General features: G+C 33.7%; 1 protein-coding gene and 1 non-coding gene across 4 annotated transcripts in view; both read left to right on the top strand.

The window, feature by feature from the left end:
• The window catches only part of LOC114325347 (E3 ubiquitin-protein ligase UBR5), a 69,269-nt gene that overhangs the window by 40,241 nt on the left and 9,640 nt on the right, over window positions 1–19,388 (top strand). For 2 of the 3 annotated variants that reach the window (XM_028273411.2, XM_028273407.2), the window contains 12 exons: window positions 3,152–3,287; window positions 9,228–9,460; window positions 10,294–10,406; window positions 11,092–11,290; window positions 11,876–12,013; window positions 12,199–12,428; window positions 12,489–12,656; window positions 12,716–13,127; window positions 13,347–13,498; window positions 13,655–13,792; window positions 15,575–15,919; window positions 16,561–16,895. In XM_028273411.2, the coding sequence (XP_028129212.1) occupies window positions 3,152–3,287; window positions 9,228–9,460; window positions 10,294–10,406; window positions 11,092–11,290; window positions 11,876–12,013; window positions 12,199–12,428; window positions 12,489–12,656; window positions 12,716–13,127; window positions 13,347–13,498; window positions 13,655–13,792; window positions 15,575–15,919; window positions 16,561–16,895 (2,599 nt within the window). The remainder of the gene's footprint in view (window positions 1–3,151; window positions 3,288–9,227; window positions 9,461–10,293; window positions 10,407–11,091; window positions 11,291–11,875; window positions 12,014–12,198; window positions 12,429–12,488; window positions 12,657–12,715; window positions 13,128–13,346; window positions 13,499–13,654; window positions 13,793–15,574; window positions 15,920–16,560; window positions 16,896–19,388) is intronic. The other variant, XM_028273418.2, reaches the window with a different exon arrangement.
• On the top strand, window positions 15,372–15,503 carry LOC114325700 (small Cajal body-specific RNA 8). The gene has a single exon (XR_003651720.2). It is a non-coding gene; the product is annotated as a small Cajal body-specific RNA 8 (non-coding RNA).

Genomic DNA, 19,388 nt, shown 5'->3' with positions numbered 1-19,388 from the left:
TTGTCCTTATCCCAAAATTTTTATTAAGATTAATTTAGCAAAAATTCACTTTGAAAATAAAATATTTATTATATCTATTCTTAACAAAAAGGTCGGTCAGACTTAGATAACCTTAAATTAGATTAATAATTAGATAGTTTAGATAAGATATATTATGTTTATGTATGTACTATTTACTTTGTTTCTGGCCGCATGGTCTAATCCTAAAGCCAATAAAAAAAAACAAAAAAAGTCGTTCCTCATTTTATCTGACAGTCGTATACCTAACATTGCTCTTTCCATTGCTCGTTCTGTTGTGTCATATTTGCCTTGGTTAGGGTCCAGGTTTGACATCCATATGTCATGATAGGAAGGATGTACTGGTTGAACACTGTGCTCCTCAAGTATTGGGGTATTTTGCGGTTCTTAAGTATCCAACTAAGTTTTCCAAATCTTGCCCATGCTAGTCTTGCTCTCTGAATAAACACATTTGAATATTATAAACTTTAATTTTTCGTATTCTTCTTTCTTAGATTATATAATATAGATCTATAATCCAATTTATTTATTTATCGTATGGCAATTACAACACATTTAGAACAAAATTACAAACACTAGTAATATAGGCATATGACAAACTTTAAATAGGTACAAACAAACATTAATTGTATTAATATAATCAATAGACTCTGAAGTTGCAAACAGGAAGTCTTCAGGGCTACCATTGTAGGATCTTGAGGGACACTCTTCAATAATGTCAATGGTTTGATTCTCCCCACAGTCACATTGAGGAGACAGGTTCTTTCCCCGTTTATGTAGCATGTATGCACATCTGCCATGTCTGGTTCGGATCCTATTTAGAGTGGACCATGTTTTACGTGGAAGAACAAAACCTGGTGGCTTGTGGGTAATGCAGGGCATGTTATTTTGCCATGCGTTCCATTCTTGGGACCATGCATTCGTGATGTTGAACTCCTCATGTATCATTCTTGCCGATTTTATTGGTGGTTTTCTAGAGCGGAGACGGGTATTTCGTGCACCCTCGGTATCTTGGTGGATCGGCAGATTTATATTGTTCATGATCTTTTTGTATTCACGTGTAAGTGCGTCAACTCGTCGTAAAATGTGGAGGTGGGATGTGACTTAATACTGGAAACCATTGGGTGGGAGTTGATTTAATTGTACCAGCTATCATCCTCATAGTGCTGTGCAGCTGAGTGTCGACCTTTTTTACGTGTGGGCTGTGTAGCCAAACTGGAGCACAATATTCAGCGGTCGAGAAAACAAGGGCTAAGGCAGTAGAGCGGAGAGTGGAAGCCGATGCTCCCCAGGTGGTACCGCAGAGCTTCTGTATGATGTTATTTCTTGTACTCAACTTTTGGGCAGTTTTTGTTAGATGTTCTTTAAATGATAGCGTTCTGTCTAGTGTTACGCCCAGATACTTAGGTGTTTTGTTGTGGGTAAGTGTGGTATTTTCAAACCGTATTTTGAGTTCCTTTCCAGCAAGTTTATTGTTCAGGTGAAAGCAACTAACTTCTGTTTTGGATGCATTTGGTTGAAGTCGCCACTTGCGAAAATATTTGCCCAATATATATGTCTGCCGTCAGAACTTCTTCAGACGTTTCTAGTGTTCTGCATCGTGTAGTGAGGGTTCAGTCATCGGCGTATCCGAACTTTCTTGATTGTGTTTCCGGCATATCTGCTAAGTATAAGCTAAATAGTAGTGGAGAGAGCACTGACCCCTGTGGTAGGCCATTCTTGAGTTTCTTTGGTGGGCTGATGTCTGTGCCCATCACTACTTGAAACATTCGGTCATTGAGCATGCTATCTATTAGGCGTGCTATTGGTTTACAGGGGATTGCACGGATAATTTTGTATATGAGGCCCTCTCTCCATACTGTACCGTAAGCTGCCGAGAGATCAATAAATGCCGCTGAAGTTTTAAGTCTTTGGAAACCCGCTTAGATGTAGGTGGTGAGTGACATTACCTGGTCCGCGCAGCTTCGTTCTGGTCGAAAACCTGCTTGTTCGACTGGTATCACCTGGAACAGTTCTGTGCTGATTCTATTATGTAATATAAGCCTCTCTAATAGTTTGTAGATGGCAGAGAGAAGCGCAATTGGTCTGTAGTTTTTTAGGTTGTCGGCGGGTTTGCCTGGGTTTAGTATGGCTATTATCTTAGAGCGCTTTAGTTCTTGTGGAATATTTCCAGTTTCCATGATGTCTGTGAAAAATCGAGCCAGCCAAACTTTTGTATACTTGCCACAATTTATTAGGAATTCAGGGTGAATATTATCAAATCCTGGTGTTTTTGCTGGCTTAACGTCTTTAAGAGCCTCTGATATGTCTTCGCTGGTGAAGGGGAGGGAATGCTCCGTTTCTGTGGCTACATGTTTTAAAGTTTTAAGTTCTCTCTTTACGTAGATGGTGTGTGCTTTATCCTTTGGTGCCCTGGATGTGATGCTACGGCCTCTGGCTTTACGGCTGCCTCTCGGCGTTTCGTACGGACACCACTCCCTAATTTTCTTAATAATGACCATGCCTGTCTGCTTGATTTCTGGAAGTTTAGACTTTCTACTGTTTCGGTCCACTTTTTGTTTCTAGCTGCGTCTAGGCTGTAAAGTAGTTCATCCGCTATTTCTTGGTCGCTAGTTTCAAGAAAGCTCTGATATAATTCCTCGCTATTTTCTGCCCAGCCAGGGATATATTCTTTGCGATAGCCCCTTGGTTTGTGTTTTTTGGCTGCACTATGGCTGCATTATGATCCAATGAATTCCTTGTAACGAGAATTAAATTCCCTTCTAGTGCCGACTCCACTAATGAAGGTTGGTTATAAGCATAGCAAATTCATCTCTTCAAATCTCATTAAATAGATCAGTCTTCAAAACCCCTTCATTCCAATTTTCATGATTCTGTTGCGTTTAGTTCTCGAGATATTTTTAATAGGCCGTTTATCTGCCTCACCCTGTATATACTAGTAATACATATACAAGGTAGCACAACTTCAGTGAGTTTTTATGTGTATTTAGTACTCATTATGCTTTTTATTTTTTTGTAAATCTTTGTTATTATTCCTAAATAAACATTATTATTATATTATTGGTTTTGCATGCATTATAAATCTATATTCTTGTACAGTTTGTTTTGTCGTAATTTGTGAACGCTTATTTAGGTGGTATGCTGTTATTCCCCGAAGATGAAAGTGGAGAATCTTCGCAGCAGGAAGAAGAAGAAAGCGAGGCCGGTGAAACCGACGAACAAGATACTGAGGATTACACGCTAACCGACGAACAGTTGGAGAGACGAAGGTAAACATTAGTTATTTATTTATTTTTTGTTATGTATCCTATATAAATATAACGTAGTTAAGGCTATGAGTACATAATTCGCAAATATTTTACGTGTATCCCTACTTTTTCTGTCTTTACACTGCATATTACGTGCAGTAAAATTCACACTGGTATGGATATGTAAACATTACTAGAATGTCATTCTACTTGAAAATATCATCATTAATTTAAAGAGATGGCTTTTGAATGTTCTTGGATAACTGTTATTTTTATAATTGCAAATTATTAATTCAGATAATAAATGTGATAATTTTTTAAACAAAAATTAAAAAAAAAATTAAACAAAAACTAATACTCAATCTAGAAAAGAGGAAAAGTGTTAAAGTGATTTTTTAATAATATATTGTTATGGAACGCTTACAATTTTGAACATCTTTAACAACAAAATACTTGGATCACAGAATATATTATCCTGATGTATTCTCTGCTTGGATCTTCCACAAATAATACACAATAAATAACTTTTTATTAAATTCACGTCTTAAATCAATTATTTACCAAATAAACTATATATCAATAATATTTAATCAATAACACAAAATATTCCCGATGCAAATATTCCCGATGCAATGTCAAATATTTAAAATTGTCACTGATTGTCAGTGTCTGACTGACAATATTATATTCGGCTGAGTGCGTTGTAAGACAAAGATATATTTGGAAAATATTACCACGGCATTGTGTTCATTTTTTTCGAATCCTGAAAAAACCAATAAATATTTTTGAAAAATTTAAACGCAGAATGAAAGACTAAATTATTACCGAGGGCCGAAAGTCCCTTAGAATAAATAAAAAGTTTATTTTGAATGAGATATTTGAAATTAAAAATCACACTAAATTTTCTCTTAGTTTTTCACCCCTGTAACTTATTAAAATAAATATTATAGAAGTTCTCAGGGACTTTCGGCCCTCGCCAATAACGTAATCTTTCATTCTGCGTTTAAATTTTTCAAAAATACTTATTAGTTTTCTCAGGATTCGAAAAAAATGAATCCCCATTTGAATAGCATTGCAGCCGAAAATACGTACCGATCCTCTTAATAAATATTGCTTGCGTAAACAAAACAAATGACACATTTTATTACTTTTTTTTAACATTTGTATTTAGGTATATAAGTTTTTTCGTTATCATTTTTTGACTGATTTCGGGTTTTGGTGCCAAATTTGAAACTTGCCAACAACGGAAATGTGACGACAGTTACGAGAGTTGTGTGATAAATACCTTGCTAAACACAGTTATTTCGGATAAAGATTTTTTTATCAATCTGTTTTTTATCAAATTCTTTTTATCACAAGAATTTGGTTTTGAACTACTGTCCAATTTGCTTTATACCACAGATTTGATTCCCATTGATTTCCAAACTGAACCATGAAATATTTGTCTAATTCCGAGGTTTTTGATGCTACAAATGGTTGTAGCTACTTAATGGCCTACAATGCGGATGTTGTTTATTTAGAATATTGTTTCAATAAGGGGTCTGAGCCGGAACAGGAAGTTAATTGAACTTGAACCTGGTTTTACATACATAGAATTAACACGTTTTTAAAGATTTTTCAGATATTTACTAGCCTTGAAACCATATCTGCATTAAAAACTAGCTTTTACATAAAGAACACATATTTTCAATGAGTTCTCTATCTATTCGAGGTACATTATGCTTCTTTCCTTGAAATATTTCATCGTAACTTCGCACACATGACATGGGTGGTTGAAAATCTTCTTAAATGTTGTCAATCAAATTTTTTAGTTCAGTTTTCAATCTATATTCTAGGTATTTTCTATATTTTCACGATTTCGTCATGTGTTCTATCTACTAGAAGAATTCGATACCTTGATAAAAAAACCAACCCCGGAACATCATCAAGTAATGCTGAAATTTTTAATCAATATGAGCCGGTGTAATAAAAATCACTTTTAAATCATAACAACACTTTTCTGCAATCTGTAACAGTTCTACACCATATTTTTGCCCAATGGTGTATTTTCATAGGTCAGCCAGCTGTTTTTTTCTTTTTTATTGTTTCCTTCCATCCTTACCTACGGTGTAATTTACTTTCCCATATTAAAATAGTTTCAATTTTGGCCTTTATCTTTATCTGACTTCCACATTTGTTTTCTCTATTCACCTCAATCATGTCAGTATCTTTTTTTGCGTTAACATCTTTGTTTACAGCTCCCAAATTTACACCAAACACCTTGACAATAGCTCTTTGAGTCATAGATGTGTGTTCACTCAAGCTAACGATCTTATTGCACATTGGAAGCAATATACATCTTCATTTTGTCCCCACTAATATTTTTAACATCTATTCTGAGTTCGTTTTCAATAAAGCAGTGGATAATGTTCAATGTGGTATCAAAATGAATGCCGTCAATATTAATAATTTGATATACGCGGATGACACGGTGTTAATTGCAAGCAGTTACGAAGAACTTCAACATCTAATAGGATTACCACGGTTGATAAATACGGATTCAGGCTAAACACCGCAAAGGTAAAGGTGATGGTTGTCAGTAAAACGCCAATACAACCGGAAGTGGTAACAGCTTATGAATGGTGAACAACTGGAGAGAACTAACAGTATCACCTATCTTGGTTGTAATCTAAATGAGAACTGGGACATGAGCAAAGGAATTAGAATACATGTAGAGAATGCCAGAGCTGTATTCTTTAAGATGAAGAAACTGTTATGTGGAAACAATATTACTTTGAGTCTGAAAATTAGGTTAGTGTGATGTTATATGTTCTCTACTCTTTTTGTACGGTGTCGAAGGTTGGACTTTAACGGATAGACTTCTCAAGAAACTGGAAGCCTTTGAAATCTGGATCTATCAGAGAATCCTACGAATAAGTTGGGTGAATAGAGTTCGTAACGAAGTTGTTTTGCATCGGATGGGAAAAGTTACGAAAGTCGTCGGAATAATTAAAAATCGCAAACTTGAATATTTTGGCCATGTTATGCGACACCCAGAGAGATATAATATATTTAATTTAATAATACAAAGCAAGGTAGACGGAAGAAGGTGGACCAGGTTGAAGAAGAACGTTATGGTTTAAAAACCTAAGAGAATAGTTTAACAGATCCTCTGCATCCCTTTTCCGAGCTGCCGTCAACAAAATTACTATAGCCACTTTGATAGCCAACGCTCGACAATCGAGTACGGCACATGAAGAAGAAAATACATCTTCAGAAATAAATAAATAAAACCTTAGTTCAGTGACTCTCAATAAAAACACAATTATTCTACAAAAAATAACAAAAATGAAACAGATCTGTATTTGCCAACTGCTAAAAAATAAAATTACTCAAATATGTGTTCATATATTATGTTTTGGGAGTACTACATATTGTACGATAATTTTTTTTAAACCTCTGCATCTTTTTTGTTAAATCACGTAGTTATTAGCCCGATCAAAGAACAATCTGACCCCAAAAAAAAAATAAAGCAAGGATGAAAATTTGGGAATAGGTAGTTGAAATTGTCTATTATTATATAAGAAAAAGTTTACAATTCTACATCCCCTCCATTTTTCAAAAATAGAGGGGAATACTCGAAGGTGAAAAATATATATAAGAGTAGTTTCATACTCTTATTCTTGTAAGAGATAGCTGTATGAATTCATCTAAAAAAGAGTTTATTTACAATATGTACAAGATAGATTAAAAACATTAATATAACTAAAATAACTTAAAAATACAAGCCTAAAAAAGAGAATCAAGAACAATGCTATTTCTTATGAGTTTTTGACAACTATCAAATAATTTACAAAACGTCAGTCAAACTACAAACTACAATTATAGAGTCATGCCGCCTAAAACTACAAATACCCTAAATTATCGAAATGTTGTTTTATTAAAAATAAGCATAGTTTTATTTTTACATATACATTCAAAATAAGTCCGGAATTGGATAAAATGACTAATTCTAAGCAACTTTTGTTCTGTAGAGTTTTTTCCTCAGTCAATACTTTTCGAGTTATTTGCAAGTGCATATGTTCATTTCTAATAGAAAAAAAACATGTTTTTGGATGGTTTTTTTGGAGATAACTCAAAAAGTAAGTATTTCAGCGAAAAAAATATTCTTAGCAAAAATATAGCTTATAAAAAACTGAAAAAAAAAATGGTGTATGCCTGAGGTCTGTAGACCCAGAAGAAGCAGAGTTGTAGTTAATGAAAAGTAGGTTCTTCTTCATAAAATTCCAAATCGAATATTTCAATGTGAAATAACCCAAAAACGGAGCACTTTTCGGGGAAATTCATTTCAACTTTTTTTGAAGTGTTTAAAAAAAAAGGATTATTTTTGTTTTTTTTTTTAAACTTGTAACATTAAAAGTAAGTGAGTTACGCTCAAAATATTGTTGGTCCCTTTTATTTTTTGATAAAAAATTCGCGAAAATCATCCCCTAATTAGCATCACAAATAAATTTTATCATTATAACTTCACAAGTTACTTTGCTTATGTATTATTTATATGATCTGTAAGTTTCATCGGTTCAAAGTGCTTATTTTTGAAGAAGCTATAGTTAAAAAAAGCTTGAACGAGTAACTAATCACGAGTTTAGGCAAATTTTGAACAGCTATAGTATAATATAATCAATTTTAGTATAACAAGAAAACAAAAAAAGGAAAAATATTCAGAAAAGCAAAACGTATTTTATTACTCTTTAAGATTTTTGGTATTACTAATAATTTTTAAGTTAATTTCATGAACAATTCCATTTTTTTTTTCAAAATTAAAAAAAAAATGTTTTATTTTAAACCCTTTTTTTGTTCAGAACTGAGCACTTTGAACCAATGAAACTTATAGATAATATGTATAAACAATACATAAGTAACTAATTAGGGGTTTCGCGATTTTTGTACCAAAAAATAAAAGGAACCAACAATATTTTGAGCGTAACTCACTTATTTTTAATGTTAGAAATTTTTTTTAAAAACACAAATAAACCTGCTTTTAAACACTTTAAAAAAGTTAAAATGAATTTTCCCCGAAAAGTGCTCTGTTTTTTGATTATTTCACATTGAAATATTCGATTTGGAATTTGACGAAGAAGAACCTATTTTTCATTAGCTACAACTCTGCTTATACTGGGTCTGCAGACCTCACGCGTACAACATTTTTTTCAATTTTTTATAAGCTATATTTTTACTAAGAATATTTTTTTCGCTAGAGTACTTACTTTTTGAGTTATGTGCGAAAAACCGTCCATAAACATGTTTTTTTTGTTAAAAATGAACATATTCACTCGCAAATAACTCGAAAAGTATTGACTTAGTGAAAAAACTCTATAGAACAAAAGTTGCTTAGAATTAGTCATTTTATCCAATTCCGGGCCTATTTTGAACGTATATTTTTTCACTCACGAGAAAATATTTTTCACCCCGTATTTTCCAATTTTTGTAAAATGGAGGGGATGTAGAATTGTAAACTTTTTCTTATATAATAATAGACAATTTCAACTACCTATTTGCAAATTTTCATCCTTCCTTTATTTTTTTGGAGGTTTTCGTAAAATTTTGTGTTCCCCGATCGGGCTATATCGAAAACCCCTCATAGTGTAGAAATGTTTATGTATATAAGCTCAGAAACAAACGAGCCACTCTGTAGCGCTACTCTGTGGCGCCACAAAGTAGCTTCCGATGAGCCGTAAATTCTTATGTAAATTAAACGTGCCATTCCAGACGAGCGACAGTGGCCAGCCACTGTCTTCGATCTCGCTGCTACTGGCGTCCTCTACAAATTCGTTGGCGCTAGAAAATCGCGTGGATAAGCCACTTCGTGGCGCCACAGAGTAGCGCTGCAGAGTGGCTCGTCTGTTTCTGTTCTAAATGTAAACTTGAAGCATGCTAGCTTGATTGACCATGAATATAAAATAAAAGGAATATTTTGTTCAGTAATGCTGCTGGTCATGGTCAGCGCACGAATCTCGCTCCTCAAAACATGCAGTGGGCCATTCGGTCCAGGGAGGCAGGCAGATCGCAGGGCGTTCGTTTACCAAACGGTTCTAATTTGGTATTTATCGATCCTAGTTCCCTTAGGAGATCGACCACTGGAAGCACCACGGTACAGGCCAGCTCCGAACCCATCACGATGGCAACCACGGCCAGTTGTCTCGCCAGAGCTTTCGGTAAGTCATTGTTTATATGTAAAATGAATATGCGATGTTGTCAAAATGTGAAAATTTTCGAGGTTTTTAAGATTTTTTTTGAGATTTTTGAGAAGACACTGTAACAAATTAAATTACGCAATAAAATTGTGAAAAACATATAACTAAGCAGGTTGAAATTAGATCCAGAATAGAGTAGGCCAGAGCCGCTTTTAGAAGGATGGTTAAGGTATTATGTATCAGAGACCTAAAATTGGCATTGACGATCCGCCTACTTCGCTGCTACGTGTTCTCGGTCTTACTTCATGGTGTTGAGTCCTTGGACTGTGAATAAAATTGATCTAAATCGCCTTGAGGTTTTTGAAATGTGGTGAATTTTAAAAGTTTCTTGGATGAAGAAGATTCGAAACTCTACAATACTAGAACATCTCAGCAAGACTACTGAGATTATAAAAAAAGCTGGAGTATTTCGGACATGTAATGAGAGGTCCCAAGTATAGGTTGTTACAAAATATTATGCAAGGGAAAATAGCAGGCAAATGCAGTCCATGACGAAAAAAGACTTCATGTATGAAGAACTTACGAGATTGATATGGTATTGATACAAGCATGCTATTTAAGATGGCAGTGAATAAAATTAAGATAGCTAGCCAACTTTCTGAAAGGACATAGTACATGAAGAAGAAGCACACACGCTGCGGAAAGTTGGTTAGCATTTTAAAGATGACGATGACAAGTGTCGTCCAAAAAGGCGGCATCTGAGATATATGGGCGTTTTTTCTTACCTTTTTTTTTATTTTATCATTGTAATTATTGAACATTATTATTAACATTCCGATTATTGTTACGTTTAGGCATCGTTGTAAGGCAAATATCATATCTGTCTTACCTGATACAATACTTAAACCAGATGCCTGCATCACCAACTGATATGGAAGTGACACAAGACGACATTTACAATCTACAGGTAAGTGTGTAGCGATTTTTTAATCTATCATAGAACAGGTTATTTTGATTGCTATTTGCTAAAAAACAATCCACGTTTTTGGTACGGTATGATTAGTGTTCTCTATTCTTTCTGTTTTCTGTTCTATGTAGTTTCTGTTCACTATTTGTAGTGTTCTCCAATTTCTGTACATTATATTTTCTAGAATTCTCTATCAATATGTGTCTTGCTTTTTTCTATTTCATCTTGTTCTGTGTTCTGTGATTTTTCGCTATATTTACTCATTCTCATTTTTCTATCTACTTCTTTGCTTTCCCTTTTCTGTTATATTCTTTATTGTGTTCTCTGTTAATGGTTTTATGTTTTGTGTGCTATTCACTATGTTAAGTTTGTTCCCTTTTTGTATTTTACAGCTCTATTTTTTCTGTATTCTTTGTTTTCACTTGATAGATTTTCTTTTGACAGATTCTTGCCATTTTCTGTTCTCTCGGTTTTGTGCTGAGTATTCTGTTTTGTGTTCCGTTTTTTTTGTGTTTTTTGTTATGTATCTCTGTTTTCTATCTATATTTATTGTATTACATTTCCTATATTCTCTTTTTCTTGTTCTTTATAATTTCAGTCTTCTGTGTTCAATATATACTCCATTGAGCAATACAAAAAGCATACATTAAATAAAAAATTGTTGACCTTGACGCATTTTTTTTAGATCTACTTGGAATTCCGTCTGAAACCGACTTGGGACTGGTTGTTGACAGTCATGGACGCTACGGAAGCACAATTGAAGTTCGGAGCTTCGTTGACCAACTCTTTGGATCTGAACAGTCCTGGACATCCCTTGAACACTGGATCCAGTAGTTCAGGAGGTGGGCGTCGTAATATGCCTGCTACATCTTTAGCTTCATTAGGTGTTTTGGCTATTTGGTTATTTTCTTTACGGATTTTAATAAGTTTCATGCCTCCAAATTATCTGACGATATCTAAATTCGGAGAATTGCTAAAGTAAAACGATAAAAAAAATAGGACAGTTTTTAAATGATATAAAAGATAAGACTAGCTTTGTATTACAAACAGGAGAGCCCTGTATACTATATCAGTGAATCAGTATCTTTTTCAAAAGCCGTGAATATGGTTCTGTCAATTTTTACGAAAGTTTACACAAAAAAAAATGTTTTACAAAATTTTTATGATAGGAAAATATTTAACATGACGTATTAAAGTGCGCCAAAAATCGTATTAAACTAAAATCAAGGCTAACTATTAAAATCCGTCCTATAGCTTTTTCTTTACATTTATTTTGGATTCCTAATGAAAATATCTATCCAATTATCAACTGTATTAAATATTTTTAACCTTAGACTATAAATTTGTCGACAGAATCAATATTGGAAGTGATTTTTCTTTTCAAATTAAAATAGAATTTTTCTCCGGGAAATCCCTATAAAGTGTTCCTAATTTTTGTTTATTTTAAACGAAATTTTACGTATTTTTAGTCGCCTCTAGTTCTACAAGCAGCATTAGAACACACAGAACGCACACAGTAACAGGTAGCTCGACGAATCCATCCGGTAGCAGACTTGTTGGCTTCACCGCCAACGTAGAAAGTGGCAGAACTAGAAGCGATAGAGAGAGTAAGTAGATTTGAATTCTAGTAGGATTGATACTGACTGCGCCTGAGAGAACGGGGAAAATTATGCAAATACAATTAATACGAACTTATTGCTGTTCTGTTCGACATTTTTACAGAAATATCTTCCCAAAAGCCATCAATTTTTATAAAATTCATGATAATATCGTCAAACGTTGTTTCTTTTAGGTGGAGATGCACACGCTGCTAGAAGAGAATTTTTACTCTACTGTTTGTCTCTCATGAGAGCCCACAATAACGAACATCTAGATTCGCTGCCCGTTCTAGACGTTTCTGCCTTAAAACACGTCGCTTACGTTTTCGATGCTCTGATCTATTATATGAAGTCAGGATATTCTGATCTGAACGATCCCGATGCCAGGAGAGAAGGGTTGGCGCTGCCTAATTGGAATGAACCTGTAAGAAAGCTTCTACAAGTGTCTAGAAGCGACGTTTTTATTGTATCTTGTTTGTTAAAGGATGAAACTGAAAATGACGAAGCTGAGGAGGATATTGCAGTTGCTATGGATACTGAATCGCTAGATGACCAAGATGTATCCAATTTGGCCAACAATATATCAAATACTCTGAACACTACTGCTGTCCAGAGTGGCACCGGAAAAGGAAGGAAACACTCGTTCTTCCAGGTTAGTTAAATGCTCCCTCTCGTGTGTTCAACGTTTGTACGAATGTCTTGCTTTTACAGAGATCCGAATCTACGTTATGTCTCGGTTGTCCACCACCGGACCCATTCGACACGCCACTAGCCGAGGCTCTACCCCTCGCAGACCAACCCCACTTGCTTCAGCCCAACGCCAGACGAGAAGAACTGTTCGGCATTCCCAAACAGCCCGTCACTTTAACCTCGTGCGGTACTAACGCGGCAAATCCTTTGGAAAATCTACCTACGAAATTGAGCCTGTCCACCAGAACTACCGAGTTCGCGATGAGTCAACCCGCCAAGGCTAACCATCCCATTTCGATCGTTATGGGACCTAATCCGTTGGTGTATCCGCAGAACTATCAAGTCGACGACGAGAACAGATCGGTTCACAAGGAAACTAGTACTGTCGATGCCTCAACGAGTACTTCGGTACCTATACCGAAGCCACACGAAGGTAAGTCCATCTATTCTTATGAATTAGGTCCACAGATATTTAAAATATTCCTCTCTATTGATATACAGCGATTTTTCACTGATAACAAAGTAGTTCAACGTAATTCGTGGTCAACGTGGATTCGTGCCCCACGTTGAGCGCCAATTTTTAGTATAATCGAAATTTCAGGCATCCAGTGGATACAAAAATCAATAATTGTTTTTTTTTCTGTTCTACTAGAACTTCCTCAAGATTTGTCGAGATGCAGAGATAATCCATCAGTCGATATGTTTTCCTTGAGCAGCGCAGAAAACCAGACTTTATCCAGACCTCAGATAATTGTTTCTCCTAGAAAATCTGAAAATTCATCGTCGATTTCAAGTCACGAATCGGTAAGTAAAACTATTACAATGTTAATTATGAAATAAATCAAATATGTATCACTACTAGCAAAAAAACTTTTTGCCTTACCCTCGTAAAAAAGTTGTAAACAAACGTTAATTTATTTACTCTTCGTCATGTAATCATTTTTTTGTTTTCATCCGCAGACCTCATCTGGTGTAGCTTCTGGCGAAAGCAGCCTGGAAATGTGCTCCCAAAGTAACGTCAGTGAGGAAGTATCTGATCAGGCATTGACTTCTAGAAACCCCAGCAAGAGCGTCATCGTTAGAGCACGATCTTCGACTGTAAGTACAACAATTTGTCCTAGAATTCTAGATTTTAATCAAAATTAGATTCAAGTACTAAAAATAACAAGCAAAGTCAAAACAGATCGTTTACATTTCATTTCTGGGTATATATGTTAAATATGACACGGTTGTTGTCATATTTCATTATTTTTTAGCAACTTTTGTATCTCGCAGACAAAATATGGCATACAACTGAGCATTTATATCACATGTGACACCGGTGTTGTCATATTTCAACATTTTAGTAGGTTTTGTATGTTACAGACAAAATATGCAAGAAAGCTGAGCATATATCGCACCCTCAGTAATATAGAGGCACAATTCAAAAAAGTAGATTTTTGGGAAATCGCGTTTAGAGATTGTGGTTTCCAAAATTATAGCTATTTTTTAAAATAACATGCTTATTATTTAAGTTATAAATGTGAAATTTGGCAGATTTGTTATTTGATAATTGCACTGTAAATAGCGATGAAAAAAAAATTAATATAAATAAATTAAATTATTTACATGTAATTGAAAAAAATACTTTCAAGTTTATTAGTCCCATATAGTACAAAAAACATAACAGAAATAAGGAACTGTTTAAGTTTGATCCCTTATATTATTAATGCCCTGTCACTGTTCATGCAAAATAACGATCTATTATGAATTAGACCCATTTATTTACTATATTTTGCATAATATAACGGCTTAACTAAAAACTATTCTATATAATACAGAATGTTAAAACACAAACTAACCAGGATTTTCGTCATAGAAAGACATGTTACTGATTGCTCCCTTGTAGCAGTAAAAACCAGAGGTCGCCGGGGAGAGTGTGAGAGAGGCATAAATATATTTACCCAACCATTCATGTTTCTTTTCTCCCTCTATCAATGTAAACCGGTAGAGAATTTCATTTTGTGCCCATCATTCAAAGTCACAATTAACACAAATTTTGAGTTGTGCTCTTATATTACTGAGAGTGCGATATGTCACATATGACACCGTGGTTGTCATATTTTAACATTTTTGTATCCTACTAACAAAATATGCAAGAAAGCTGAGCATATAATATGTCACATATGACACAGTTGTCATAACATCTTTTAGCTGTTTTGAGTTTTCTCCGGCAAAATATGGAATAAGGCTGAGCATATACAGTCGGAAAGATGAAACAATACACATGAACGATCACATCAATCACTTATTTTGTATTTGCTATCTTTTTCTATAAATAACAAACGTTTGTTATAGAAAAAGACAGGGACTTTCATGGGTAGTCTTTCATTTTTCCGACTGTATGTTTCATTTGACACAGTTATGGTCATATTTCAACATTTTTTAGCGGTTTTTTATCTCGCAGACGAAATGTGGAATAAAGCTGAGCATGCTCGTTACATATGACACTGTGGTTGTCATATTTTAACATTTTTTAGCAGCTTAGCAAGGATAAACTATCGAATAAAGCTGAGCATATTCATACATACGACACCGTTGTCGAATTTCAAAGTTTTTTAACAGTTTTTATATGCCATAGACAAATTTAATGTTTGTTTTGGCATTGGTATGTCTTGTGGCAATTTTTTTAATGAAATGGAAGTTTGATACTTGTATAAAATAACTCACTGTGTTTTGTACATCACTATACTTCCTAGATAGTAAAGATTCTCTGATGACCTCAGTTGGATGAAGTTTTGGACGGAGGACAGATACGGAACCGACAATTTACTTATCTGTCAAATATTTTGATAATTTATTCTTGTAAGATATGCAAATTCACAACTTTGTTTTTCTTAGACCCAAAAACTCGAAGACACGGAAATATTGATGTCCTCCATGGACATCTCCCAACCAGAAACATTAGAAAACCAAGAAATATCCGCGAACGTAACTGTCGTGACGACACCAGTGAACGCCGAAGTTCCAAGACCAACTTTCGGCCAATCAGTATCACACGACCTACTTTTGGGCAGATGGCGGCTTTCCCTGGATCTTTTCGGGCGAGTATTCATGGAAGACGTAGGTCTAGAACCAGGATCGATCGTTTCCGAGTTGGGGGGATTCCCAGTCAAAGAAGCCAAATTCAGGAGAGACATGGAAAAGCTGCGGAACAACCAACAGAGAGATCTGACGTTGTCTAAGGTAGGAGAATATTAAATGTACTAGTTTTACTTTAGTTAAATCAGTTTATCAGTGAAATAAATACGTCATTAATCGGTTGGTTACAGTTTATCCCAAACCCTTCTTTCAATGCGTCATTAATGTTGACGTCATATAAGATTTTAAGAATGTCGCGAATCACTGCATGACATTTTAGTTAAATCTGACAGTTGTCAGAGTATTTATATCTATTTTTATATAAATATCAATATTTATGTAAATATTTACCAGAATATTAATATTTAATCTACAAGGAAAAGAAATAATTTTCCCGTAGTTGGCTGTATACCATCAATCACAAAAATTTTATTGGAAAAAATCCTTTGTAAAAGATATACAATTTTTTATTAAAATCCCTTTAAGGGCTACATCACAAAAGAACGTTTTTGCTTTTATTACAAAATCATCATCAGTATTATATTAGACAGGTTGAATGCCTCAGCTGGCATTGTATCAATCATCACAAAATGGCTTGTGCTTAATTTTTTATTTTTTCATTTTTTATTTTTAACAGAATCTGAAAAAATAAAATTTACTTTTTGTGACCATTTTTTCGCCTACAACTCCAAAGATATTGCACCAACAAAAAAAATTACAGAAGTTAAAATACTAAATTATTTTAGGTTGAACGAGACAGAACTCAACTGCTGATCCAAACTTTCAAAGAACTAAACACCCAGTACAACAGTTACAACAGACGTACTTCGTCGTCTTCACCTCCTTTGGCAGTCAACAGGGTAAAGGTGACGTTCAAGGATGAACCCGGAGAGGGCAGTGGCGTAGCTAGAAGTTTCTATACCGCCATCGCAGAAGCAATTTTGTTAAATGAAAATTTACCCAATTTGGAAAGTGCCCAAGTCGATAATAAATATTCGCAGTACAGTGTCTTGCAGAGGTTAAGGAGGGACAGGGATGTGTTGAAGAGGAGCGTACCGCCAAGAAATTGGAATAAAACTAGGTAAGAAAAACAAATCGTGTTTTTATCATTAAGGGGAAAGGGATATGGTTTGAAATCCACATTTCAGGTACTGGTGCACTTTAGAAGACCAAAAATAAGCATGTTTTCAAGATTTTTTTTCTCAGAACCTTTATTAAAAATAAAGATAATGTATTAAATAGTGTGTTGTTACTGCCTTCTGGTTCTAATTAATTAAAAAGACTAAACACGTCTTACTATACATTATATTTTATTCACTGGTATCCAATATCTAAACAATAACATTAATGATTCATAGCGCCTCGCCTTACTACATACTAACTTCTAATAATTATTTGTATATCTATATCCATACTGATTGCTCAGCGTTTTTTTATACCTATCTGAACCATAACAAATAAAGTTCACTCGTAATAAACATGTGATACAAACTATAAGCTATTGTTTTTATGTATGTTCAATACCCTAGAGGTTAATAACATCATATTTAAATTATGATTTATACAGAGGGTTCATAATATACCACATCTCCGCCGTTTTTAAAAAAGAAAGTCCTAAGAAGAGAAGAAGAATATCTGACGGTATATTCCTCTTTCCCTTTTACAAAATGTTTATGGTTACCTAATACTATTTTCAAAAATTAAATTTCCTAACTATGCTAACTAACCGTAACATGGTACGTTTCAGAGTTTTTTTTTAATCCTAAAAATTGTTTATTATTATCACTAATTCACTTTCTGTTCCGTCTTGCTTTTTAGTCTTTTCTCCATTCACAAAACAGTGTCCACATAAAAACAGTGACTAAACCTATCGGGATTTTTAATATAGTCTTTTAGTGCCTATAAGCATCTCATATAAGCGGGGGAATACTCTAATCTACCTAAATAATTATAAAAATCTCGTATCTAGCTAAAAGTCCTAAGCTAAGCTAATATTACTCGAATCAGTTAATAAAAATGTAACCTTTACTTTATTAATAATTCATATTTTAGTCTTCTTTTGCTTTATTTATATACTCCTTACTAACTTTAAAATAATGTTACCTATAATAAAAATGTAATCTCTCTAAAAACTTCTAATATGTCTCTATAAAACTTTCAATAACTCTCTTGTACCTATAATAAAGATTTAATCTATGTTGCTGAATGTCTAAAAATTTCACTTTCTGTGTCCCTTTGCTTACTATCTACTAACACTTATTGTAAGATATTGTCTATCCTTAATTCAAACACTTCCATTTTCCGCGAAAATTTAACCTGAATTCATTATATACAAAAAATAAGTTATTTATAATTTACGTTACTTTAGAGAAAAAAAAATTTACAGCTTTAATTCTTAGACATATTTCAATGATTAGCTACTTATTTGTTTAGTATCTTCTTAATTTTGCTTCTTTTCTTGCAATTTTTATGTGTCTTCTTTAATTTTTCCCACATATTTTAATAAAAAAATTATCTTTTTTTCTCTTCTTCTTCTTGTCTGGTACTACAACTATATTTCTTCATTTTCTCCACATAATAACACTTCCACAGTGTACATAATTCATCTTCATATACATCTTTCATATAACAATCATATATCATTTATCTCATATATCATTTCATATAACATCATAATCATCACTTCATATACTAGCTCTGATACCTTCGTTTTACCTTAATAAAAGAGGTTTCACTCGGATGTCTTAGTTCTCCGCCAATATTAACCCGAATTTTCGCCCTGATCTGTACGCACCATTTAGGTGGTATAATTAACTCAAAACACGAAATAGGTATTTTATGCGGTTCAAATTCTTCTAAAAATATCACAACCTCAATCCCTTGCTTTGAGGCCGTTGTTTATTCACGAATAATCGTGAATAAAATAGGTACCCTTCAAAACACAGAGTGGGTCTCTAATAAGCTTTCAAGCTTCCATAAATCATTAGTACCTTCCTAATTTGACAAGAGCAGTGGGTTTCTTATTGTCTCTAGTTGCCTCATAATATTTAGCTTATAATATTGTTAGTTCTTCTTCCTATCTATATAGTTCTTCTTCAAATTCCTTATCTCGACTCATCAGGTCGGTTCGTTAAAAGTATATTTCTTGCTTACAGCAATGTTTATCTTAAGCTCTTCTATCAACGTATGTCATCACTAATAATTATTCATTAAAAAAAAATCATTTATCACTCAAAAAATATTAATTCAGGTTCATATCATACAAAATTTAACACAAAATCGATTAAAATATATCTATAGAATCAATAAATATCAATAATAAAAACAACTGGCTAATAAAAATTCAATAATAGTATACATATTCGTCAATAAAAAAAATAGCATATGCAAAAGTTAGATAAAAATATTCAAAATAAGTTTATATCTCAAACTTCGATAGAATTTTTTGGAAAAAATTCGATATTCCATAAAATATTCAAAAATAACCGTACTAAAAATCGAAATCGGGTAGAGATTTTTCAAATAGATTCAATAAAAATTCAAAATTCAATAAAAATTCAAGAATAGCATATAT

Source organism: Diabrotica virgifera, chromosome 4, assembly GCF_917563875.1.
Source record: "Diabrotica virgifera virgifera chromosome 4, PGI_DIABVI_V3a".
NCBI lineage: Eukaryota > Metazoa > Arthropoda > Insecta > Coleoptera > Chrysomelidae > Diabrotica > Diabrotica virgifera.
This window is presented reverse-complemented; position numbering and strand designations above follow the sequence as displayed.